Source organism: Xenopus tropicalis, chromosome 3, assembly GCF_000004195.4.
Source record: "Xenopus tropicalis strain Nigerian chromosome 3, UCB_Xtro_10.0, whole genome shotgun sequence".
In the NCBI taxonomy this organism is placed as follows: Eukaryota; Metazoa; Chordata; class Amphibia; order Anura; family Pipidae; genus Xenopus; species Xenopus tropicalis.
In genome coordinates, this window is record NC_030679.2 from 138,013,008 (window position 1) to 138,035,016 (window position 22,009).

The window sequence follows — 22,009 nt, forward strand, 5'->3', positions numbered from 1 at the left end:
CAGCTACATTGGCTTCCATTTATTTGCATAGCAATGTTTATTAAAAGCGCAATAACTGTCACTATCGGCACAGATTCCCTATAGCAGTTTATAGGATCTCCATTTAGTACTTGCCTTGAGAGTGTTGTCCCCTTTCCACAATGGTTTGGCCTGTTTATTCTGTTGCCTTCATTGAATCACTTTCTCCTGAAGCAATAGGGGTTTTACTCATTATATGAGAGGTGTCGGCAACTGTCAAATAAAGGAGAAATGACCGTTTGTTAATGTTTGTCACAGCACGTCTGAAAATGTTAAATATTCACAATATGATAGGTCTGGTTTTACCGGTGACGACTGAAATGATGTTAAGGCTGAGGAACACAAGCTCCTTGTACAAGTCACTGGCTGAGATGTAGATGCCAAAGGGCTATATATATATATATATATATATATATATATATATATATATATATATATTATATATATATATTAGATTCATAGTTAATTCTAACAATAGCCATTTACCAGTATAATAACCTGCTGCAAGACTGAAGCACACTATGTATTCCTATATCTTGTGGTAAAAGCACTCCATGATGCTGCTTACTGTTACGATGCTCTCACTGACTAGGGCTACTGCTAAACACAGGGGGAAATCTATATGTTATGTCTATGGCAACGCAGCTTGAACGGGCGGGAAGGTCTCCCAGATCACAAGTAGGAAAGTGGCTACTAGATTGGCGTACAGCAGGCAGCACTTATTTACTGTGGCATTAGGGTTTTCTAGTTGGATTAAACCAAACAGTCCCCTCCACAGGGGCTGAATTTCTGAGCACGAGTGGCGCCATTACTTTCTAGCAGAGTCGGACTGGGACACCAGAAAACCTTAGACCACAGGCCCACTCTCCAAACTACTTTTCCTCTTCCGCTTACTCAACCACTTTATTCTTCTAGTCTTTTTTCTTTAGCCAGTCAGACCCTTCCTCCAAGACTTCTATCCATCCATTCTATTTCTCATCTTTGTTCCCGTACAGAAACGGAGAAAGACCATGAAATAAGCCAAATGTTTAGGAGCAGAAGGGGCCACTGATACCCATGTTCCTGGTTCCAAATGGACCAATCTGACACCGCTTTCTCGGCAGCCATGATATCAGTACTTCTGAAACCCGAGTTTGCCGGGAGTATTCCTGGTATCCAAGTGGACCAATCTGACACTGCTTTCTCGGCAGCCATGATATCAGTACTTCTGAATCCCGAGCTTGCCGGGAGTTTTCCCGGTATCCCGGTGGGCCAGTCCGACGCTGCTTTCTCTGGAGCCATACTATCGCTACTTCCGTACATGATAACATACGTGATAACATAATCACTTTTCCTTTAATATCAATATTACATTGGGAAGCTTCTCTTTTGGGTGTGTCCTAAATATATGTCATTCTTTTCTCTGTAGATGTTCGTTGTCTAATTTCAGTTTTTTCTCCTGTCTCTTATTGGGTGTAAAGAGTATCATAAACCCGCGAATAAGTGGGCACGTGATCTGTTGTTTTTGGTGGGTGAATAATAATAATATTATAGAACAAATAATGATATGAAATGCCATTTCTGCACACAGTACTGTAGCAATTGATTTCTATTTTAGCCATTGTTTATTAATTAACTCCTTCAGCGCCGGGGGGTGGGGCTTGTTAAAGGCCTTCCCGGGGCTGCTTGGAGTTTGTCCCCTTACACTGCTGGGAGAGGACAAGAGGTATGTATCCTCCATCCAGTGGTGAAGGGGTAAAGCCTCAATCAAATCCTTCAATGCTTCTTGTACAGTTTTTAATTTCCCCCTACCCTCCTTTTTATTATGTTTTCACACGTGGTTGGTTTTAAATGAAAATAAATACATTTTAAAAAAAAAATAGGAAAAAAAAAAGATTTAAAAAGTTGAATTCTTTTTTTTTTTTTTTGTACATACTGTAATGTTATAAGATTGTAAATTATTCTATGAGTAAGCGCCTCGTGTTGGAGGGGTGCGAGTACTGTCAATGCTCCTGGTGAGACATATAGCTGCATTCTCTCTGTATATTTATATGGTGTAATATAGACCAATTGGAAATTGTAGAGTTGTTATTTCTGAGATTGTTGTATCACATTGCACTGTTCTCTGTACCTTACCAAATCATGAATTACAGCTTCTGAACAGAGTCATTAATATGAGTTTGTGTCTGTGTGTTCCTTTCTACCCCCTTGCGCACACTTGCAGTTCTCATACCTGGACAGCAGAGGCAGTGTTAGACTGGGGTATCTGGAGCTTGCGGGGGCCATCACCCTTGGTGGAAATCCAACACTGCCCCACCACACACCTCCTTGGCTGGGGCCGACCAAGATTTCTCCCGCTGGGCCAGTCCCACCCTGAGAGAAGGTTCCCTAGCTGTAGGGCTCTTTAGTAACCCATTGTTTCTCCTACTCCCATGTAACTGGAGGAGTCCCAAGCCGGACTTGGATTTCTTACTATTGAGTGCTATTCTGATACCTACTGGGAGCTGCTATCTTGCTCCCTTCCCATTGTTCTGCTGATCGGCTGCTGGGAGGGGGGGGATATCACTCCAACTTGCAGCGCAGCAGTAAAGTGTGCCTGAGTCTGAGCTTTCAGCCAGCGCTACACATTAGAACTGCTTTCAGCTAACCTATTGTTTCTCCTACTCCCATGTAACTGGAGGAGTCCCAAGCCGGACTTGGATTTCTTACTATTGAGTGCTATTCTGATACCTACTGGGAGCTGCTATCTTGCTCCCTTCCCATTGTTCTGCTGATCGGCTGCTGGGAGGGGGGGGATATCACTCCAACTTGCAGCGCAGCAGTAAAGTGTGCCTGAGTCTGAGCTTTCAGCCAGCGCTACACATTAGAACTGCTTTCAGCTAACCTATTGTTTCTCCTACTCCCATGTAACTGGAGGAGTCCCAAGCCGGACTTGGATTTCTTACTATTGAGTGCTATTCTGATACCTACTGGGAGCTGCTATCTTGCTCCCTTCCCATTGTTCTGCTGATCGACTGCTGGGGGGAGGGGGGGAATATCACTCCAATTTGCAGCGCGGCAGTAAAGTGAGACTGAAGTTTATCACATGGCTGTGGCACCCTGGGAAATGAAGAATATGGCTAGCCCCCTGTGACATTTCAAAATTAAATATAAAAAAATCTGTTTATGAAAAACAGATTTCAATACAGGATTCTGCTGGAGAAGCTCTATAACTGATGGGTTGTGAAAAAAAAACACAAGGACAGTGTTCCTTTAACTTTACTAAGGGCCAGATTTATGATTGCTCAAGCCTTTAGCTTTAAGCAATGATAAAGGGATTATGGTTTCCGGGAAGAAATCCTTAATAGCTGAGGTATCTTTCCCTTAATGGCTTTCCCTCGGTCTTCATACATGCACTGGGATCGCTGCGAAACGAAAAGGAAGGAAGAGGATTGCTCGCCTGCACTTACCCTGGCCCGGTGCAGTTTTCTCCTAATAGGGGCACCGGTCAGGGGTTTCAGGTAAGTCATTACAATCATTGGGGGGTGCCTAACATTTGTCACCCCAAGTGATTTAGCCTTTCCTTCTCCTTTAATGTATGTAACTAAAGTTAAATACATTATAGAAACAATGATTTTTTTTTTTTTAATCTTTTAATGTGTTTAGTAGCCTAATGCTTAAATAACGACCATGGCTAGAAATGCTGTATTTTATATAACGACCAGCAGCCCTATAACAGTAATGATCCAGGCCTTCATAGTTGCACTCAGAAGCTCCCCATCTTGGATCTTGTTAGGCCATCTTTTGTGTGTCAGCGGCACTGCACGTGCTCAGTGGGCTCTGCTGAGAATTAAGCTTAGGGCTCGTCTCAAACAATCACCGAGGAGATCTGTCTGCCGTAGAAGTTGATGCTACAGGGCTGATTATTGCAATCAATGCAGAATGCACTGGTTTCTGAGCTGCCATGTAATTTCAGTACTTATTACTAATAAACCTTGTATCCTGATTTAATATAAAAACATAAGGTGCAGCATTTATAGCCTACACAGTTTAGTTTAGTAATATAAGTAACATGTACCACAGGCCAATAACCCATAGCAACAAATCCTGACTGCTTCTATTGGCTCCCGGACCACAGGAAGCCTTGCCTATGCTAACACCTCCCACGGTATGCTGTGGGCTTCACGACTGTCGCTACTGGGTAAAAGTATCTGCAATCCTTGGTTAAGCATCTCTCTAAAACCTGATCCCAGCATCATCAAGCATCATCAAGCAGTAAAAACTGGAAGGCAGCCATGTTTAGAGTCATGCCAGTGAGAATCTGCCATGTTAACTCTTTTACTTTAGTTACAAAATGCCATAAATCAGGGAAACTCTGGGAAAGGTACATCCAGGCCTATGAAGCTGCAGTGTCGTAGATGTTGTTGGAAGGCAACTTTCAGAAATGTTCATTCAGAGAGCTTTTCCTCCTCATCGTCATAGCCTGTGGCATTAGAAAAATATTTTCTCGGTGCATTGTGGTCCTGCACCTTCTAAGAAAGGGCACACAGGCCCTACAGGCATTCCCAACTGGAAACATATCTAGCATTGCACCTTCAAGTTTTAATTATCTCTTGTCATAAACAAAAGCTCATTTAGTGGGAGAAGACAATAGGGCTCATTGACTAACACCATGCAAATTGCACTAGTTGTCTCTAGTTATTCTTCTTGCTGCAAACTGATCAAAGCCTATAGATGAGTGGTTGCTACGGGGTACTTGTATACAGGGTCGGACTGGGCCGCCAAGACACCAGGAAAAAACCCGACGGGCCCCGGCGAGCCAGACCCGACCCTTGCCGGTGCTACCTGCCTGACTGTTTTCCTCCCCTGACACATTAAACTGATGCGCTCAGGGGAGGACATCGGGCGGGGGCCCCTACGGGGGGGGGTTAGGGAGGTTTCAGCAGGGGCCCCTACAGGTGGTTAGGGGGTGCAGCAGGGGCCCCTAAGGGCTGCGAGGGACGCGGCCAGTGGGGGCACCTGCAGGGCCCCTGGGGTGGCAACCGCAGTGGGCCCTGCACCCCCTAGTCCAACCCTACTTGTATAGCAGTGATCCCCAACCAGTGGTTCGTGAGCAACATCTGGCTCACCAAAACCTTGGGTGTTGCTCCCAGTGGCCTAAAAGTTGGAGCTAATTTTTGAATTTATGGCTTGGAGGTAAGTTTTAGTTGCATAAAACCCAGTGTAAACATAGGGGCTACCAAATAGCCAATTATAGCTCTTATTTGCACCCCCAGGAGCGTTTTCCATGCTTGTGTTGCTCCCCGATACTTTTTCCATTAGAAAGTGGCTCACGGGTATAAAAGGTTGAGGATCCCTGTTGTATAGGCACAATAGGCCCCCACTGACTCAAAGACCCCATCCAACCAGAACACAAAGCATGGAGAACTCATGAAATCATTGACTGCTCTAACACCATTTGCAATATAAAGAAAAAATATAAAGAATTGCCCCCTAGGTACTTGCCTCCTCTGCCTGCCCCTAGTTCGGGCCCTGATTTAGTTTTGGCTTAAGCATCCAAGTACAGATGGCTGATTCCACTGCAGCTTAACGGGGGGGAGACCTTTAGATATTTTCCTCAATTTAACAGCAAATAAAAGCTGCATGGTCATAATGGAAATACTCTGTCCTTCTTCCTGGTGCGGTCGTTGTTTTGGCAGCCTGCGTAATTACTATGAGAAAGACAGAAAATTGGGGAAGCTTGAACGTCATTTCTAAGCAATGGAAATAGCAGAACAGATGGATGAGAAATTCCTAATGGAAGCTTTTAAGCAGCTCCCCAGCACTGCAATCCACACAGTCTAGACATTTTCCATAAATCTTCAGTTTCCTAAACTATGCAGAAAGGTCTATTGGTTCTTAGCAAGGGTCAGCAAGCATGGAGGCACAGAGCTAAAAACCCATGCAATTCCCACAATACTTCCCATACAGGTCCCAGCATGCTGTCTGTCAGCTTCCAACATACACAAATTTGCCTTAAAAATAATATTTAAGCAGCATGAAATCTAAGGCAACGTGCAGTTGGGTATTATGGTTTCTGGGATTTGGATGATTTGGCTTTTGCTCTGCAGATCTCCACCAATAGCAACCAGGTAATGGTATAAATGAGAGAATGGTGCTTAGGAAAGATTGCTGAACCCTCTGCACCAATGGAAAGACATCTACTTGGTATCCCGAGATGATCCAGTACAGACACTGTCTTGTCTTTGTCTCCATCTAGTGGCCTGTGCTATGGGAGGCCAAACCCTCACCAAGGGAAGGTTGGCCGCCCCAGTACTGACCCATTAACAAACACACTCACAACAAAGCTACTTTGAATCAAGTTTTTTGCGGTAAAAAACATGAATTCGAAATTCTAGTTTCAAAACTTGGCCTTTCGAGATTTATAACGCACAAACAACTTGAAAACTTTCAGCTTTCTAAGATTTTAAACTTCTAAAAGCAGCCAAGTTCGTGTAGAAGTCAACTGCAGTTGTATTAGCAAAATTCAAGCTATTTTTCAATTCGAGTTTTTGAGATGAGTCTGAAACTGGGGGTTTCCAACGTTTTTAAGCAATTTATAACTGTACATTTGAACTTCGAGTTCGAGTTCCTGGAGCACTTAGCTAACAAGGTAGTCTCTCTAATGCAATACTGATAGCTCCAGGTTTGCTTTCTCATCACTAGATACTGGCCCCCATAACGAGCTTGTCAGCAGGAACATTCCCCTATTCTTGTGCCCCGATATGCCTGGGATACTTTAAAGAAATTCCCAGAACTCCATTTTCCTCAACAGAAGATAACACATGGACCTTGGAAGCACCACTGAATGGATGACACTTGGAAAGGGCTATCTCAGTTCTATTCCTATTTAAATCTTACCCCATTTATACATGGCATTAATATAGCACCCAAATACTACACTCACTGGCAGACTTTGAGAAGGGAAGATAGCCAGATCATGCAGTTATGAGGGTGCCAGGGACTCATTCGCCCAATCCAAGCACTGCGACATAGCAAGCCTTCAAAGCATTTAGAACTTTTACCTTTTCCTTCAACAACCCCTGCATGTAAACCAGTCAAAAGGAACTGCTTTCGAAAGCACACTGCTTGCGCCACTAAGGTTATACCTGATTCATCAAAAAGAATATGAAATATGCCCAACCCATCATGGTAGACCAGTGGTTCTCAACCTTCCTAATGCCGCGACCCTTAAATACAGTTCCTCATGTTGTGGTGACCCCCAACCATAAAAGTATTCTTAAGACCATCTGAAATATGTATTTTCCTATGGTCTTAGGCAACCCCGGTGAAAGGGTCATTCGACCCACAGGTTGAGAACCGGTGTGGTAGAAGCTGGCTAAGAGCTATATAAAGGTCCTCAAGCGTCAAAGTCATATTACTGTAAATGATAAGAGGAAAGCTAATTAGAAACTGTAATCATGCCTGGCTCCTAAGGGCCACAATCTTAGCCAACCACATTCATCCTTATTTTTAAAGTCAGTGGCAATATAAGAAAAAACATACTGCAAAGCTTCATGGTTTTTGGTACTAGAATGGAGAACAAAGCACTGCACCTTGCTCTAAAAATGGTGCTGTCTGCATTTGGCAGAGGGTTGAGTGGCACCTGGGTGCCCCCTGGAATGCCCAGTGCTTGCTCACCATCCAAATTCACCGGCTAGCGAGGGCCAGGGACCACAAGGTGCAAGAGCAACCTGTCAGGCAATAAGTAGAGGGCTATAAGGGGCTATTGTAGGCAATAATGCTGTATTCTGCACCTCAGGGCATAGGCTACAACATGTACATGTTATTCTTATCCCTAGTTTCATGACCATCATGCATGATTGGGGTGTGAGTGTATTTTACAGCATAAGGAGCAACAGCACATCATTTACTTTATATTGTACGTATTCATTGACAGATGCAAGTGCAAAGCAGAAAAAAACAAGCAAATCCGGGATATATTCCTTGTACAAAATGCATTTTGGATCACCATGATTCCCTGGACCCGGGACATTATGTATCTTAAGGTGGCCACACACGTGGCGATTTGCGATCTTTCGATTGTGCCGATGGTCGCACGAAAGATCGTCAAATCCGCCACTAACGTTCAGGGCTGAAACGGCAGATAAGGAGGTAGAAACAATAGGATTTCTACCTCCTTCTGCCGATTCAGCCCCAACAGCAGATTTTGCTCAGGTGCCTTCTATGGCGCCCGATCAATATCTTTTAACCTGGCCGATCGGCGAGTCGTCCGATATCAGCAGCTTCCTGCGATATCGGTCGACTCGCCGACTTGCCATACACGCACCGAATATCGTACGAAACGAGGTTTCGTACAATATTATCGGTGCGTGTATGGCCAGCTTTAATCAGGTATTATATGGGGTGAGTTAAACTGAATTTTGTCTTTTTGTTCTCTTATAATGACAATAGTCTTTTCCAGTTGCAAATGACTTGGGATTTAAAACGTTGGTTTTTAAGGATGAGCGCTACTAAGTAATATGGTGCATGGTATAAATCACTTGGTAGATATTCTGCCTTATTTTGCCTGACACTGGGCTTTTATATATTCCTCTGGTTCTTCACTATATCTAGCAAATAAGATTTATATTTATCAAAAACATTAACTTGGGCTTGGGACTTGCTTAGCAAATACGTTTTTTTTATAGGCATTCCATACCTGGTTATTTGCAGTTACCTATTTCTTTAACAGCAGATGGCGCCTGTTTACCACTTTTTTTTTAGGCATTTAAGGTACTTGATAGTTTTTATCTTAGGCATTTTAATGTATTTAGAATTTTATTGGAATCGAGGACTTTTTGATTGTTCTATTTTTGAAATGATGGAAATAAAAACTGATATCAGAAAACGAGGACGTGTTAGCCACTGATGATTTCAATATAGAGAACGGGAAAACAATTGGTGATTTATGATTATTTGTTCAGGATCCAATGAATAAGCTTCCCTATACAGGTGGGTCTTTAGGCTGTTGACACACAAGGAGATTAGTAGGCCGTGATAAATGTTTGCTATTGTGGGCAACTAATTCCCTGAAATGCCTTCCCACCGGCAAGAAAGTGAATCACAGACGGGATGGCATACGCGTTGCTTTTGTTCCGAAATCACCCAAGGCTTCCTTATGAGGCAACCTCAGAAAACTGAAGCAACGCGTATGCCAACCCACCGGCGATTCACATTCTTGCCAGTGCCTACAGTAAGGAAGATTAATCGTAAGCGACTAATCTCCCCATGTGCCACCAGCTTTAGGGCTGAAAGGGGAAAAAAAGGGTCTTTTGTTTTCTCCTATCGATAAGTGTGATTGGTTCCAGACAACTGTGGCTGTAGACAATCTTGTTAGAAAACTATTACTAAACATCTTTTTGCCTCTCAAAGTGACACGGATATTGTTTAATGCAACTCGGACTATTCTTCTCCTGAATAAAGGCCACCTGTTGAAAATTTTTTGGCTTTCAGGATGTTCGTACCAATGTTAGAACCTTTACAGCGATGAGGGCAGACTGGGGATATGTATAGTGGGACCGGAGCCTGCCTATTACCCTGCACACTTTCAGAATCCTACAGATAGGGGCACATTTATCAGAGTACAAATTTTCAACAATTAAAAGCATGATTGGGAAAAATTGGACTAATAACGATAATTTCTGATGTGCGTTAATTGGGCAAAAATTTGTATTGTGGTCGTACGAAAATATTGTGGTGCGATCCGAAAGTTACAAAATTTTCGTATCCCCTATGGGAAAGTCAATGGCACTCTGCAGCTCCAACCCGGCCCAAGGAAAGTCTCCCATAGGGCTCAATGGCACTCTCCAGCTCCAACCCGGCCCAAGGAAAGTCTCCCATAGGGCTCAATGGCACTCTGCAGCTCCAACCTGGCCCAAGGAAAGTCTCCCATAGGGCTCAATGGCACTCTGCAGCTCCAACCCGGCCCAAGGAAAGTCTCCCATAGGGCTCAATGGCACTCTGCAGCTCCAACCCGGCCCAAGGAAAGTCTCCCATAGGGCTCAATGGCACTCTGCAGCTCCAACCCGGCCCAAGGAAAGCCTCCCATAGGGCTCAATGGCACTCTGCAGCTCCAACCCGGCCCAAGGAAAGTCTCCCATAGGGCTCAATGGCACTCTGCAGCTCCAACCCGGCCCAAGGAAAGTCTCCCATAGGGCTCAATGGCACTCTGCAGCTCCAACCCGGCCCAAGGAAAGTCTCCCATAGGGCTCAATGGCACTCTGCAGCTCCAACCCGGCCCAAGGAAAGTCTCCCATAGGGCTCAATGGCACTCTGCAGCTCCAACCCGGCCCAAGGAAAGTCTCCCATAGGGCTCAATGGCACTCTGCAGCTCCAACCTGGCCCAAGGAAAGTCTCCCATAGGGCTCAATGGCACTCTGCAGCTCCAACCCGGCCCAAGGAAAGTCTCCCATAGGGCTCAATGGCACTCTGCAGCTCCAACCTGGCCCAAGGAAAGTCTCCCATAGGGCTCAATGGCACTCTGCAGCTCCAACCCGGCCCAAGGAAAGTCTCCCATAGGGCTCAATGGCACTCTGCAGCTCCAACCCGGCCCAAGGAAAGTCTCCCATAGGGCTCAATGGCACTCTGCAGCTCCAACCTGGCCAAGGAAAGTCTCCCATAGGGCTCAATGGCACTCTGCAGCTCCAACCCGGCCCAAGGAAAGTCTCTCATTGGGCTCAATGGCACTCTGCAGCTCCAACCCGGCCCAAGGAAAGTCTCTCATTGGGCTCAATGGCACTCTGCAGCTCCAACCCGGCCCAAGGAAAGTCTCCCATAGGGCTCAATGGCACTCTGCAGCTCCAACCTGGCCCAAGGAAAGTCTCCCATAGGGCTCAATGGCACTCTGCAGCTCCAACCTGGCCCAAGGAAAGCCTCCCATAGGGCTCAATGGCACTCTGCAGCTCCAACCCGGCCCAAGGAAAGCCTCCCATAGGGCTCAATGGCACTCTGCAGCTCCAACCTGGCCAAAAGAAAGTCATGATACCGAAGCTTGAATGAATTCCAAAACTTTTGTTGTCGTGCAAAGTACAACTTTTTCGTCGAATAAGAAACCTTTTACCAAAAAGTCGTACTTTTTTCACAATGTTATCGTTAGCAGTACGAACAGTTCTAAACTTAAGAAAAAATACGATTTTTTTTTTTGTCATTGCACCCATCTTTCACTTTTATGAATGGGCCCCCTAGCTCTGTCCCTAAATTGAGACAAATCTCACCCTTGTTCTCACAAAAAGGTCTACCCCCCCCTCCCACCAGTTTTACCAATATTTTCCTTCTCCAAAATGAACCATTTCTAGTTTTTACATAAAATACTGTGCCCCACCTCTCACAACTCTGGTCAGGCCCATTCCCACACCTTGTGTCTCAACCCTTTCTCCTTGTAGAGTGTAAGCTCTTTTGGGCAGGGCCCTCTTCACCTCTTGTATCGGTTATTGGTTGCTTTATATGTTAAGGCCCCCATACACGGGCCGATAGAAGCTGCCGATGTTCGAGATTCGGCAGCTAATCAGCCTGTGTAAGGGCAGAAATGAGCGGCCTGGCCGACCGATATCTGGCCTGAAATTGGCCAAATCTCGATCGGCCAGGTTAGAAAATCCAGTCGGATCGGGGACCGCATCGGCTCGTTGATGCGGTCCCCGAACCGACTACCCCATGGCCGCAAACGTAATCCGATCGTTTGGCCCCAGGGCCAAACGATCAGATTATTTTTTTTTAAAGCAACTTGCTACCCGATATCGCCCACCCGTAGGTGGGGATATCGGGTAAAGATCCGCTCGCTTGGCGACACCTTTACTCTGTATGTCCAATGTATGAAACCCACTTATTGTACAGCGCTGCGGGATATGTTGGTGCTTTATAAATAAATGTTAATAATAATAATAAAATCTCACCCTTGTTCTCACAAAAACGCCTACCCCCCCCCACCCCCCCCACCAGTTTTGCCAATATTTTCCTTCTCCAAAAATAACCATTTCTAGTTTTCACATAAAATACTTAGGCACACCTCTCACAATTCTGGTCATACCCATTCCCACACCTTGTGTCTCAACCCTTTTTTCCTTGTAGAGTGTAAGCTCTTTTGGCAGGGCCCTCTTCCCCTCTTGTATCGGTTATTGATTGCTTTATATGTTACTCTGTATGTCTCCTTGTAGAGTGTAAGCTCTTTTGGGCAGGGCTCTCTTCACCTCTTGTATCGGTTATTGATTGCTTTATATGTTACTCTGTATGTCTCCTTGTAGATTATAAGCTCTTTTGGGCAGGGCCCTCTTCACCTCTTGTATCGGTTATTGGTTGCTTTATATGTTACTCTGTATGTCTCCTTGTAGAGTGTAAGCTCTTTTGGGCAGGGCTCTCTTCACCTCTTGTATCGGTTATTGATTGCTTTATATGTTACTCTGTATGTCCAACGTATGTAACCCCCTTATTGTACAGCGCTGCGGAATATGTTGGCGCTTTATAAATAAATGATAATAATAATAATAAAATCTCACAAAAAAGCCTACCCCCCCCAGTTTTACCAATATTTTCCTTCTCCAAAATGAACCATTTCTAGTTTTCACATAAAACACTTGGGCAAATCTGCACTTTGTTTGCATAAAAAATATATATTTTTTTGTTGTTGTCAGAATGGGAGATAAGTCTCTGAAGGGGGGGCGGGTTTTATTTCCAACTAAGTAGGTATTTTAGGTATTTTGAGTCCCCTGGTACAAGTCAAAGTTCTAACGGGCAGGCCCGACAACCACCATAACAAAAAGACACAAGTAGTATGTAGAATTATACATATATACATGTAGAACACAGATAGGCGGCTTCCCGCCCCAGCCTGCTCCTACCATCTCACTCTCCTGTCACACCTTCCAACTCCGCGCTACTGCGTCACCGCTTCCCTCAGAGCAGGGCGTGACTACGTCATAATCTCGCGAGATTAGCCGGCGGGAAGTTGTCAAATGCATTGGCGACTCTCGGCGGGACTTTTGAATAGAACTCGGGGGGCAGCGGGCCTGTTACTGGGCGGTAGGTAATGAGTGTGCGGGCTGTGCAAGGGATTTACCACAACTGGGCTAGTTTAGGGGGTGTGACATTGAATGTAGAAGCTGTGGCACTGCTAGCAATGGGGTGTTGTGGGTCTATGAACTCCTCCTGGCAGTGAGCTCTCCATATGGAGCTATAAGTAGGGTTGCCACATTTGTCTTTTCCTGTAATACCGGCCTTTGGGTCGGGGGAGTGGGAGAGGCCTAATATGGGGGCGGGGTCAGTTCTAAAACCAGCCCAAAACTAGCCAAATCCACTTCTAAAGTAGCCCAAAAATAGCCCAATATCCGCAATGAAAGAAATTCTAATCCTCTGTGCCCAGTCCAGCTGGGAAGTCACTCCAGAAATGGATTCAGAATGCTGCATTAACCCCAGACATGATAGACATATGGGTGCGTTGAACTGCAACTCTCAGCAGCCCCAAGAGATCCTGAGAATTATACCATAGGCTGATGCCGCATGAGGCGTTTTTACGCTGCGTATTTTCTCAGCCTAAAAACGCCGCACAAGCCCCTGACTATGGCGGTTTTCAGCCTAGTACTGGTGACATAGCAAATCCCGTTTCCATACCCCCCAACTGTCCCACTTTCCGCGGGACAGTCCCGGTTCTTAGAGCGCATCGCGCTGTCCCGGATAGTTCCATGAATGTCCTGCATTTCCGTAATAAATTACGGAAATGCGGAACATTCATTGACTTACCCGGGACAGCGCGATGCGTTGGCGCTCCTTCTTCCCCAGCGGCTCCTCAGTGTATGCGGCTCCTTCTGCGGCGGTCCCAGGTACTTTTATAAGGTTGCGCCCTTACGCACGGGTGACTCTATTGGGGGCGCTGTGTATGGGGGGGGCTGTCTCTATTGGGGGCGCTGTGTATGGGGGGGGGGGCTGTCTCTATTGGGGGCACTGTGTATGGGGGGGACTGTCTCAATTGGGGGCACTGTGTATGGGGTGGGACTGTCTCAATTGGGGGCACTGTGTATGGGGTGGGACTGTCTCAATTGGGGGCACTGTGTATAGGGTGGGACTGTCTCAATTGGGGGCACTGTGTATGGGGTGGGACTGTCTCAATTGGGGGCACTGTCTCAATTGGGGGCACTGTCTCAATTGGGGGCACTGTCTCAATTGGGGGCACTGTCTCAATTGGGGGCACTGTGTATGGGGTGGGACTGTCTCAATTGGGGGCACTGTGTATGGGGGGGGCAAACTGGTAGATAGTTATAACTCACTAATAACTCACTGCCTTCTCTCTATATTTGTATTTATATGTAGGAGTTGCTATATTGTTTTCCTTAGGTAGTTCAGTATGAGGGTATAGCACATTTGCGTCTGATCCCGCCATTTCTACTATATAAAAGGAGAATTTTTTGGAAAAAAAATGGATGGGGTGTGGAAATTGGGGCGTGGTCAAAAAATTGCCGTGCTGTGCGCACCGAATCTTTTTGTCCCTCTTTTCATTTTTCAAATGTTGGGAGGTATGCGTTTCCATGGTGCTAATAGTGCAAAATAGTAAAAAACGCTGTGTATTTCCGCTAGGTCTGGCAGCTGCCTTTGTGTATACATAGGAATAGCTTGCTGTGCAAATACTGGCGTATTTCGGCCAATGCTTGAAAAATCAGTGCTAAAGCGTTTTCTAGCGTATTTCCGCATTGTGTGGTTAGCTTCGAGTCTTTTCAAGTTATTTCTATGGATGATGATATCGGGCATTTTTCAGCCGCTGAATTATAAAATACGCAGAGTAAAGACGCCTCGTGTAGCATCAGCCTTAAGGGTCAACTGCAGAAAGTAACAAATGGCAGCCCCCCCACATCACAGTAGAAAGTAATGGGACAATCTCATACCATATAGAGCAGGTTGTAGGGCAGACAGGTTGAGCCTGAAAAGAATAGAAATTGGAGCCTCTGTCTATACTGTCAAATTGCATGCTGGGTATTGTAGTTTTATATTAAGCATAGCTGTAGGCTAATTGTTAGATAAAAACTACATTACCCATCACGCAGGGGGACAGGCATGTCAGGTTCACTAGGGGGAAAAAACTGGCTAGTTTCCAAACTACAAACCCACCAAGGCTCCAAAAAATAGCCCAAATCTGTACCTTGGCGGGTTTGTACTTTGAAAACCTGCCTGGGCTTTAAATTAGTAGCCCAATTTGGTGGAAAAACTGGCAATCCTGGGGCAGGGCAGTAATGCCACAGGGTGGGGAAGTGGGCGTGTCTGTACCTATAAGGTGAGATCCTTTAGGGGAGGGATTTGTAGGGTATTACAGATTTACAATGACACTGCTATTAAATTTGTCATTTTAGCCCTAGCTGGTGATTTACCGGCTGGGAGGTAACCCCTAGCTATAATGTTTCCCATCCTATTTGTATCTGCTTTTATGGTATCTGTGGCCAATTATTATATTATTGCTAATGCTGTCCTATATCATCTCTCTGTCCCTCCAGCACTTTGGGCCAAAGTATTATCGCACCTATTAGATTTGCTTTCCCTCTGACCTGTGAGGAGCCATGCTGTGCGAGCAGATAAAAGAGTATGTGGACGTCAGCCGGGAGATCGTCAAAGTTATGGTGTCGGACTCGGCAGCTGTAGCCTTAAAGAAAAGCTTGGACCGGCAGGAGGCCATGATAGATTTGCTCTTGGATACGGAAACAGAAGCTTCGCAACTCATCCGAGGTGATTGCAAAGAGACCATTTCCCATCATGTACTGTGTGACCGGCTGTGATGCTGCAAGGAATCAAGGCTCCATAGGCCTTGGTTACAACTATACTTAAGCCTCCATGCCTGCAATGCCATTATCTCAGACTGGCTTTCCTTATCCCCAGCCCTAGCGTTCCTATTGTGTAAGGGGAAGGAAAGATCAATGCACTGTAGAGTACATTTTTTTGATGCCACCAAGCGATTTGACTGACTTCCTATTCAAAGAAGAAAGGCTAAGGGTGAAGACACATGGAGCTACTAGTAGCAGCTACTTTTTCATGGCTACTAAACTCCAGAAAATACTCTGCCATAGACACTACTGAGAATTGACTTTGCTAAAACACACGTAGAGACAATTATCAGTAAATGATCAGCATTGTCTATGCCATGACAAGTAGCTGCTACTAGTAGCCCTGCATGTCTTCACCCTACAGGGGGCTGAACTTTACGCTAAATAAGGAAGTTACTGATTTCTGCAGCAGGTTTCATCTAAAGGCGGCCATACACGGGCAGATTTAAGATCAGATCAAGGGCAGATCAATTCAGCAGCTTATCTGGCCTTGTATGGAGACCTCTGCTGGGCCCACCCAACTGATATCTGGCCGAAAATTGGCCATGTGTTGATCAGGCAGCTTTTTATTTTCTCATCGGGTCGTTGTTGCAGTCCTTGCTCCGATAGCTACTATTCCCGTCCTTGTCTGATCGTTTGGCCCTTAAGTGGATTAGAATGAAATCACCCACCTTAGGTGGACATAGGGTAGAGATGGTGAGGTTGCCAAATGAGTGGATCCTATAGTATTTATGGCCACCTTTAGAAAGGACATCAGACTCAATGTCAAGAGAAGGGTAATTTTTAGGCTGTTTAAGAGTCATTTTTAGGGATTTGAAATAAAAGGTGCTTCTGAAAACCTAGTAGGGGTGTGGCCAGAATATTGTTAATTGATTAGATGGTTGATTAGCATTTCTTTGTCACACCCAGCACAAACCTATCCAATAGAACTAAGGGACGCATTATCTATATGGGCACCCAAGCCCACATACCTATGGTGACTGTTTTAGGTGGGTGGCCCTTGGGTGCTTCTATAGACATGAAACACTTTTTGTAAAAAAAAAAGTAATACTACTGCCTATAGTTGGGGAAAAAATGTATCCTAGTCCTAGGCAATCAGATCATACACAAAGAATTTCTTGGGGATAGGGGGTCTGTGCCTCGGGCGGTGCCAGATGTACATTTAGTATTATATAGGACAGTGATCCCCAACCAGTGGCTCAGGGGCAACATGTTGCTCCCCAACCCCTTGGGTGTTGCTCTCAGTGCCCCCAAACCAGGGAGTTATTTTTGAATTCCTGACTTGGTGGCAAGTTTTGGTTGAATAAAAACAAGATTTACTAGCAAATAAAGCCCCCTGTAAGCTGATAGGCTATTAGGCAGCCTCTATGCACACTATCACAGCCCTTGTTTGGCTCCTCCATAACCTGTTATGATCCATTTTAAGTCCATTTTTCAGTAGTGGCTGGATACAGCAATGTTACAACCTAATGACAAACTGCATTTTACTTTTAGCAGGCTAGTATTACAGAAGGGTAGCCTGGCTGATTGTACTGGGCCCCTATGTTTCAAATGAAGGACCCCCCCCCCCCCCCCCCTTTATCAGCAACAAATGCATGACTACCTGCTGTAGCTGTCTGTGGTATGGTAAGGTGATGCTGCCTCTTTAAGCTGTATGCATGTGTATAAACCACCGTTCCTTTGCTTTCAGATTTCATGGCTGTGGAAGAGAAAGTGGCACAAACACTTCTGGACACTGAAGAAACAAAACAGAAAACATCATCCAAGCTGCAGAAAATAGAGCGAGAACTGCAGGAGAAAATTGAAAAGAATTCATCGCTGGAATCAGGCATAAAATATCCTTACTACATGTTTGCCATCAGTGTTTAGCCTGCCCCTCACACTGTAGGTACAGATTTAATAAGTCAGGAGGGATTGTTGTTTTATTGTCCCCTCTAGTGTGGCAGGGGGATACTGATTTGCACAGAAGCCAAAGCCTGCCAAGCAGCACCCTGGCCAACCTGACGTTGATTGGCCATTGCAGTGCATAATTGAATCTGATAGGAAGTTTAGAGGAGATGTGGGTTTTTTTCACATTCTCATCCACCTGTCGACAAGGTACATCAACTGCGATATGGCTAAACTAGCCAACCAAATCTGGGCATGTTTAGCCACCTTTACTCTTCGTTATGGAGTGGCACATATAGATGCCATATCTTTTAATCATTGTTGTGGGGTAGTTAAACTGTAATAATGCATTAAGGACTGGTGGGCACAAGAATTTCTGTGCATGTATTGTGGCCTGCCAAACCTAACCAATATCCTGGATATCTGTTGGTCCAGGCATCGGACAGGGGATTGTGGGCTGATGGGGTGAAGAGCGTACCGGATCAGCCAATATATGGCCGGCTTATAGTTACCGCATGTTCATATTCACACATAATGTATGTTTTTCTTTGTGTAGAAAGGTTTATTCCTGTGTCTGAGATTTCAGTCAGGAGGAACAATTTTCTTAGAATAGCAAAGGCCAGTGACCAAAATATTTTCCTGAACTTTAGTACATTCCTACAGAAAGAGCTGGAAGAACTGAAGATGATGGAGGAAGAGATTGCTGACATGGAGAGAGAGGCAGATGAAGATACCACAACAGTCATTCCCTCGGCAGTGTATGGAATGTTTTTTTAATTTACTTTGTCAATTAGCGGTCTTCATTGTGTGGCTTACCAGCCACATAGGCGTCTACTTTTTAATCTAAGATCTTAGTAATGTTGTTTGTACGTGCATAGAAAACTGGCTATAAAATCTTGTACAAAGGGCCCACTAAATGCTCAATCCCTAATTCGTTTTCTTTTTACAGGTATTTGGCGAAACTGTTCCACAATGTGACGAAAATTGATTGGGATTATAACTGTGATCCCTCCCTTATCAAAGGCAGTATCCTTTTGGCCACCTCCTCTCTGTAGATTACTGAGATGTGATGGTTATATCTCTGTTGCTGCAGGTACACAACAGCATTGTTATTCCATACTGCTCATTAGATTTGTTGTCTAGCAGCTTAATAGATGTATGTGCATTTAGCCAGTTAACCCTAGGGTGCCTGACAGTCACAGAAACACCCATATGGCTTTGACTAAGCTATTTTGCCCCCAAGCTTCCCCCCTACTAACCTGTGTAGGTCTCTGGCACGGCTTGAAGTTGAACAGCTTCCTAAATTAAGGTGTGTTGGGAGCGGGACAAAGTTCTGATAGGCTAAAGGACAAATGTAGACAATGCTCTAGCCCAGTGATCCCCAACCAGTGGCTCTGGAGCAACATGTTGCTCCCCAACCCCTTGGCTGTTGCTCCCAGGGGCCTCAAACAGATGCTCATTTTTTAATTCCTGGCTTGGGGGCAAGTTTTGATTGCATAAAAACCTAGTGTAATGCCAAACAAATCCTTCTATAGGCTACCAATCCACATAGGGGCTGCCAAATAGCCAATTAAAGCTCTTATTTGCACCCGCAGGAACCTTTTCCATGCTTGTGTTACTCCCCAACACTTTTTCCCTTTAAATGTGGCTCACAGGTAAAAAAAGGTTGGGGATCCCTGCTCTAGCCTATTAGGTACACAGCAGCTTGTTTATATAAACTATAGTAGCGTTTCTACTCTACCAGAGCAGGAATGGCTGCCCCGGGGCTACACAGCAGGGTATTTATATAAACAATAGTAGCGTTTCTACTCTACCAGAGCAGGAATGGCTGCCCCGGGCTACACAGCAGGGTATTTATATAAACTATAGTAGGGTTCCTGTAGCAAACACCCCAGCTGTACCAGTGCAGGAATGGCTGCCCCCGGGGCTACACAGCAGGGTATTTATATAAACTATAGTAGGGTTCCTGTAGCAAACACCCCAGCTGTACCAGTGCAGGAATGGCTGCCCCCAGGGCTACACAGCAGGGTATTTATATAAACTATAGTAGGGTTTCTGTAGCAAACACCCCAGCTGTACCAGTGCAGGAATGGCTGCCCCGGGGCTACACAGCGGGGTATTTATATAAACTATAGTAGGGTTTCTGTAGCAAACACCCCAGCTGTACCAATGCAGGAATGGCTGCCCCTGGAGCTACACAGCGGGGTATTTTATATAAACTATAGTAGGGTTTCTGTAGCAAACACCCCAGTTGTACCAGTGCAGGAATGGCTGCCCCCGGGGCTACACAGCGGGGTATTTATATAAACTATAGTAGGGTTTCTGTAGCAAACACCCCAGCTGTACCAGTGCAGGAATGGCTGCCCCCGGGGCTACACAGCGGGGTATTTATATAAACTATAGTAGGGTTTCTGTAGCAAACACCCCAGCTGTACCAGTGCAGGAATGGCTGCCCCCGGGGCTACACAGCGGGGTATTTATATAAACTATAGTAGGGTTTCTGTAGCAAACACCCCAGCTGTACCAGTGCAGGAATGGCTGCCCCTGGGGCTACACAGCGGGGTATTTATATAAACTATAGTAGGGTTTCTGTAGCAAACACCCCAGCTGTACCAGTGCAGGAATGGCTGCCCCCGGGGCTACACAGCAGGGTATTTATATAAACTATAGTAGGGTTTCTGTAGCAAACACCCCAGCTGTACCAGTGCAGGAATGGCTGCCCCCGGGGCTACACAGCGGGGTATTTATATAAACTATAGTAGGGTTTCTGTAGCAAACACCCCAGCTGTACCAGTGCAGGAATGGCTGCCCCCGGGGCTACACAGCAGGGTATTTATATAAACTATAGTAGGGTTTCTGTAGCAAACACCCCAGCTGTACCAGTGCAGGAATGGCTGCCCCCGGGGCTACACAGCGGGGTATTTATATAAACTATAGTAGGGTTTCTGTAGCAAACACCCCAGCTGTACCAGTGCAGGAATGGCTGCCCCCGGGGCTACACAGCGGGGTATTTATATAAACTATAGTAGGGTTTCTGTAGCAAACACCCCAGCTGTACCAGTGCAGGAATGGCTGCCCCCGGGGCTACACAGCGGGGTATTTATATAAACTATAGTAGGGTTTCTGTAGCAAACACCCCAGCTGTACCAGTGCAGGAATGGCTGCCCCCGGGGCTACACAGCGGGGTATTTATATAAACTATAGTAGGGTTTCTGTAGCAAACACCCCAGCTGTACCAGTGCAGGAATGGCTGCCCCCGGGGCTACACAGCGGGGTATTTATATAAACTATAGTAGGGTTTCTGTAGCAAACACCCCAGTTGTACCAGTGCAGGGCAAGGGTACATTATTATATACATTTATTTCATTTTTTGGTGTTACTGCCACAAATGCTTCAGAAGCGCTTGTGTTTTGATTCTGTGCTTCCAGTGGCACAGTTAGCATTTCCTTAACCAGCATGCATTTCCCAGTTCACTATGGAGGAGAGATCGCTCAGCCTATCAGCATTGACAGCAACCAGCACTCGAAAATCTTCATTTGTAACTACCTGTGGAGCCTTTTGTCCACAGACTGGTAATTCCCACCGTCGGATAACGAACTTCTTGCAGAGGTAGTAGCGATCTGACTATTCCGTGGTCTGGGCAACATCCCTGCATGGCCACTTGCCCTTTAACCAGTTGGACTGTATGAAGCTGGAGTTTCTGCACCCCTGATTGCTGGCACTTACACTAGAATCTGAGAAATCCCAAGTAAGCGCTGACTTTCTTTGGTGCTTTTAAGGCAAAGTTAATATTCATTTTTATAGGTTAAGTTTACATTCATGTTTTTTCTTTTTTTTAAAAAAAATTATTAATATTAAAAGTGCTTGCAAAGCAATGTGACCCTGTTCTTTGCTGTGCAGGTAACAGAAACAGTCACCTGATTCCCAGAAAGTTAAAGATCCATCATTAAAGGAGAAGGAAAGTCATTTTGGCATTTTACTGGCAATAGATTTGCCACATTAGTGCCACCTAGAACCCTATATTTATTCTGCAGAAAGCTTTATCATACCTCAGTAGAGAACCCTAGAAGCTCCCTCTGTTTGTTTCATATAGGAGCTGCCATTTTAGCTTGGTCTCAGTAGCTCCCTGCTGCAGCTCTGGCTGCTGTGTTCAGATCACACATTCTGATGGGAGGGGGAGCAGGAGAAGGGAGAGAGCTGTGCAGACTCTGGCCCCGGGAATGAAGGATTTCTCTGAGAGGAAGTCTGATACTGAAGAACATGTTTGCACAAAGGAAGGCAAGAAATCCTGTGTTTCTTATGATAGAGAGTGC

At 45.4% G+C, this 22,009-nt stretch overlaps 1 protein-coding gene across 2 annotated transcripts; it reads left to right on the plus strand.

The window, feature by feature from the left end:
- Positions 1–12,890: 12,890 nt before the first annotated feature.
- spc24 (SPC24, NDC80 kinetochore complex component) lies at positions 12,891–21,571 on the plus strand. Of its 2 annotated transcripts, none has more exons than XM_031897782.1 (6): positions 12,891–13,033; positions 15,486–15,714; positions 17,500–17,644; positions 18,350–18,454; positions 18,646–18,722; positions 21,166–21,571. In XM_031897782.1, exons 2-6 carry the CDS (start codon positions 15,549–15,551, stop codon positions 21,270–21,272), a joined length of 600 nt encoding a protein of 199 aa, XP_031753642.1. In that variant the 5' UTR covers positions 12,891–13,033; positions 15,486–15,548; the 3' UTR covers positions 21,273–21,571. The 2 variants fall into 2 exon arrangements, with proteins under 2 accessions (XP_031753642.1, NP_989057.1); NM_203726.1 differs by having other exon boundaries at positions 12,951–13,029.
- The last annotated feature ends 438 nt before the right edge of the window (positions 21,572–22,009 follow it).

What these genes read in the sequence shown, in the direction of transcription:
- spc24 (XM_031897782.1), top strand. Translation starts at nt 15,549, where the DNA reads ATGCTGTGCGAGCAGATAAAAGAGTATGTGGACGTCAGCCGGGAGATC. An exon ending in AGCTTCGCAACTCATCCGAG is followed by an intron (nt 15,715 to 17,499) that starts GTGATTGCAAAG and finishes CTTTGCTTTCAG; the next exon opens with ATTTCATGGCTGTGGAAGAG. An exon ending in TCGCTGGAATCAGGCATAAA is followed by an intron (nt 17,645 to 18,349) that starts ATATCCTTACTA and finishes GAACTTTAGTAC; the next exon opens with ATTCCTACAGAAAGAGCTGG.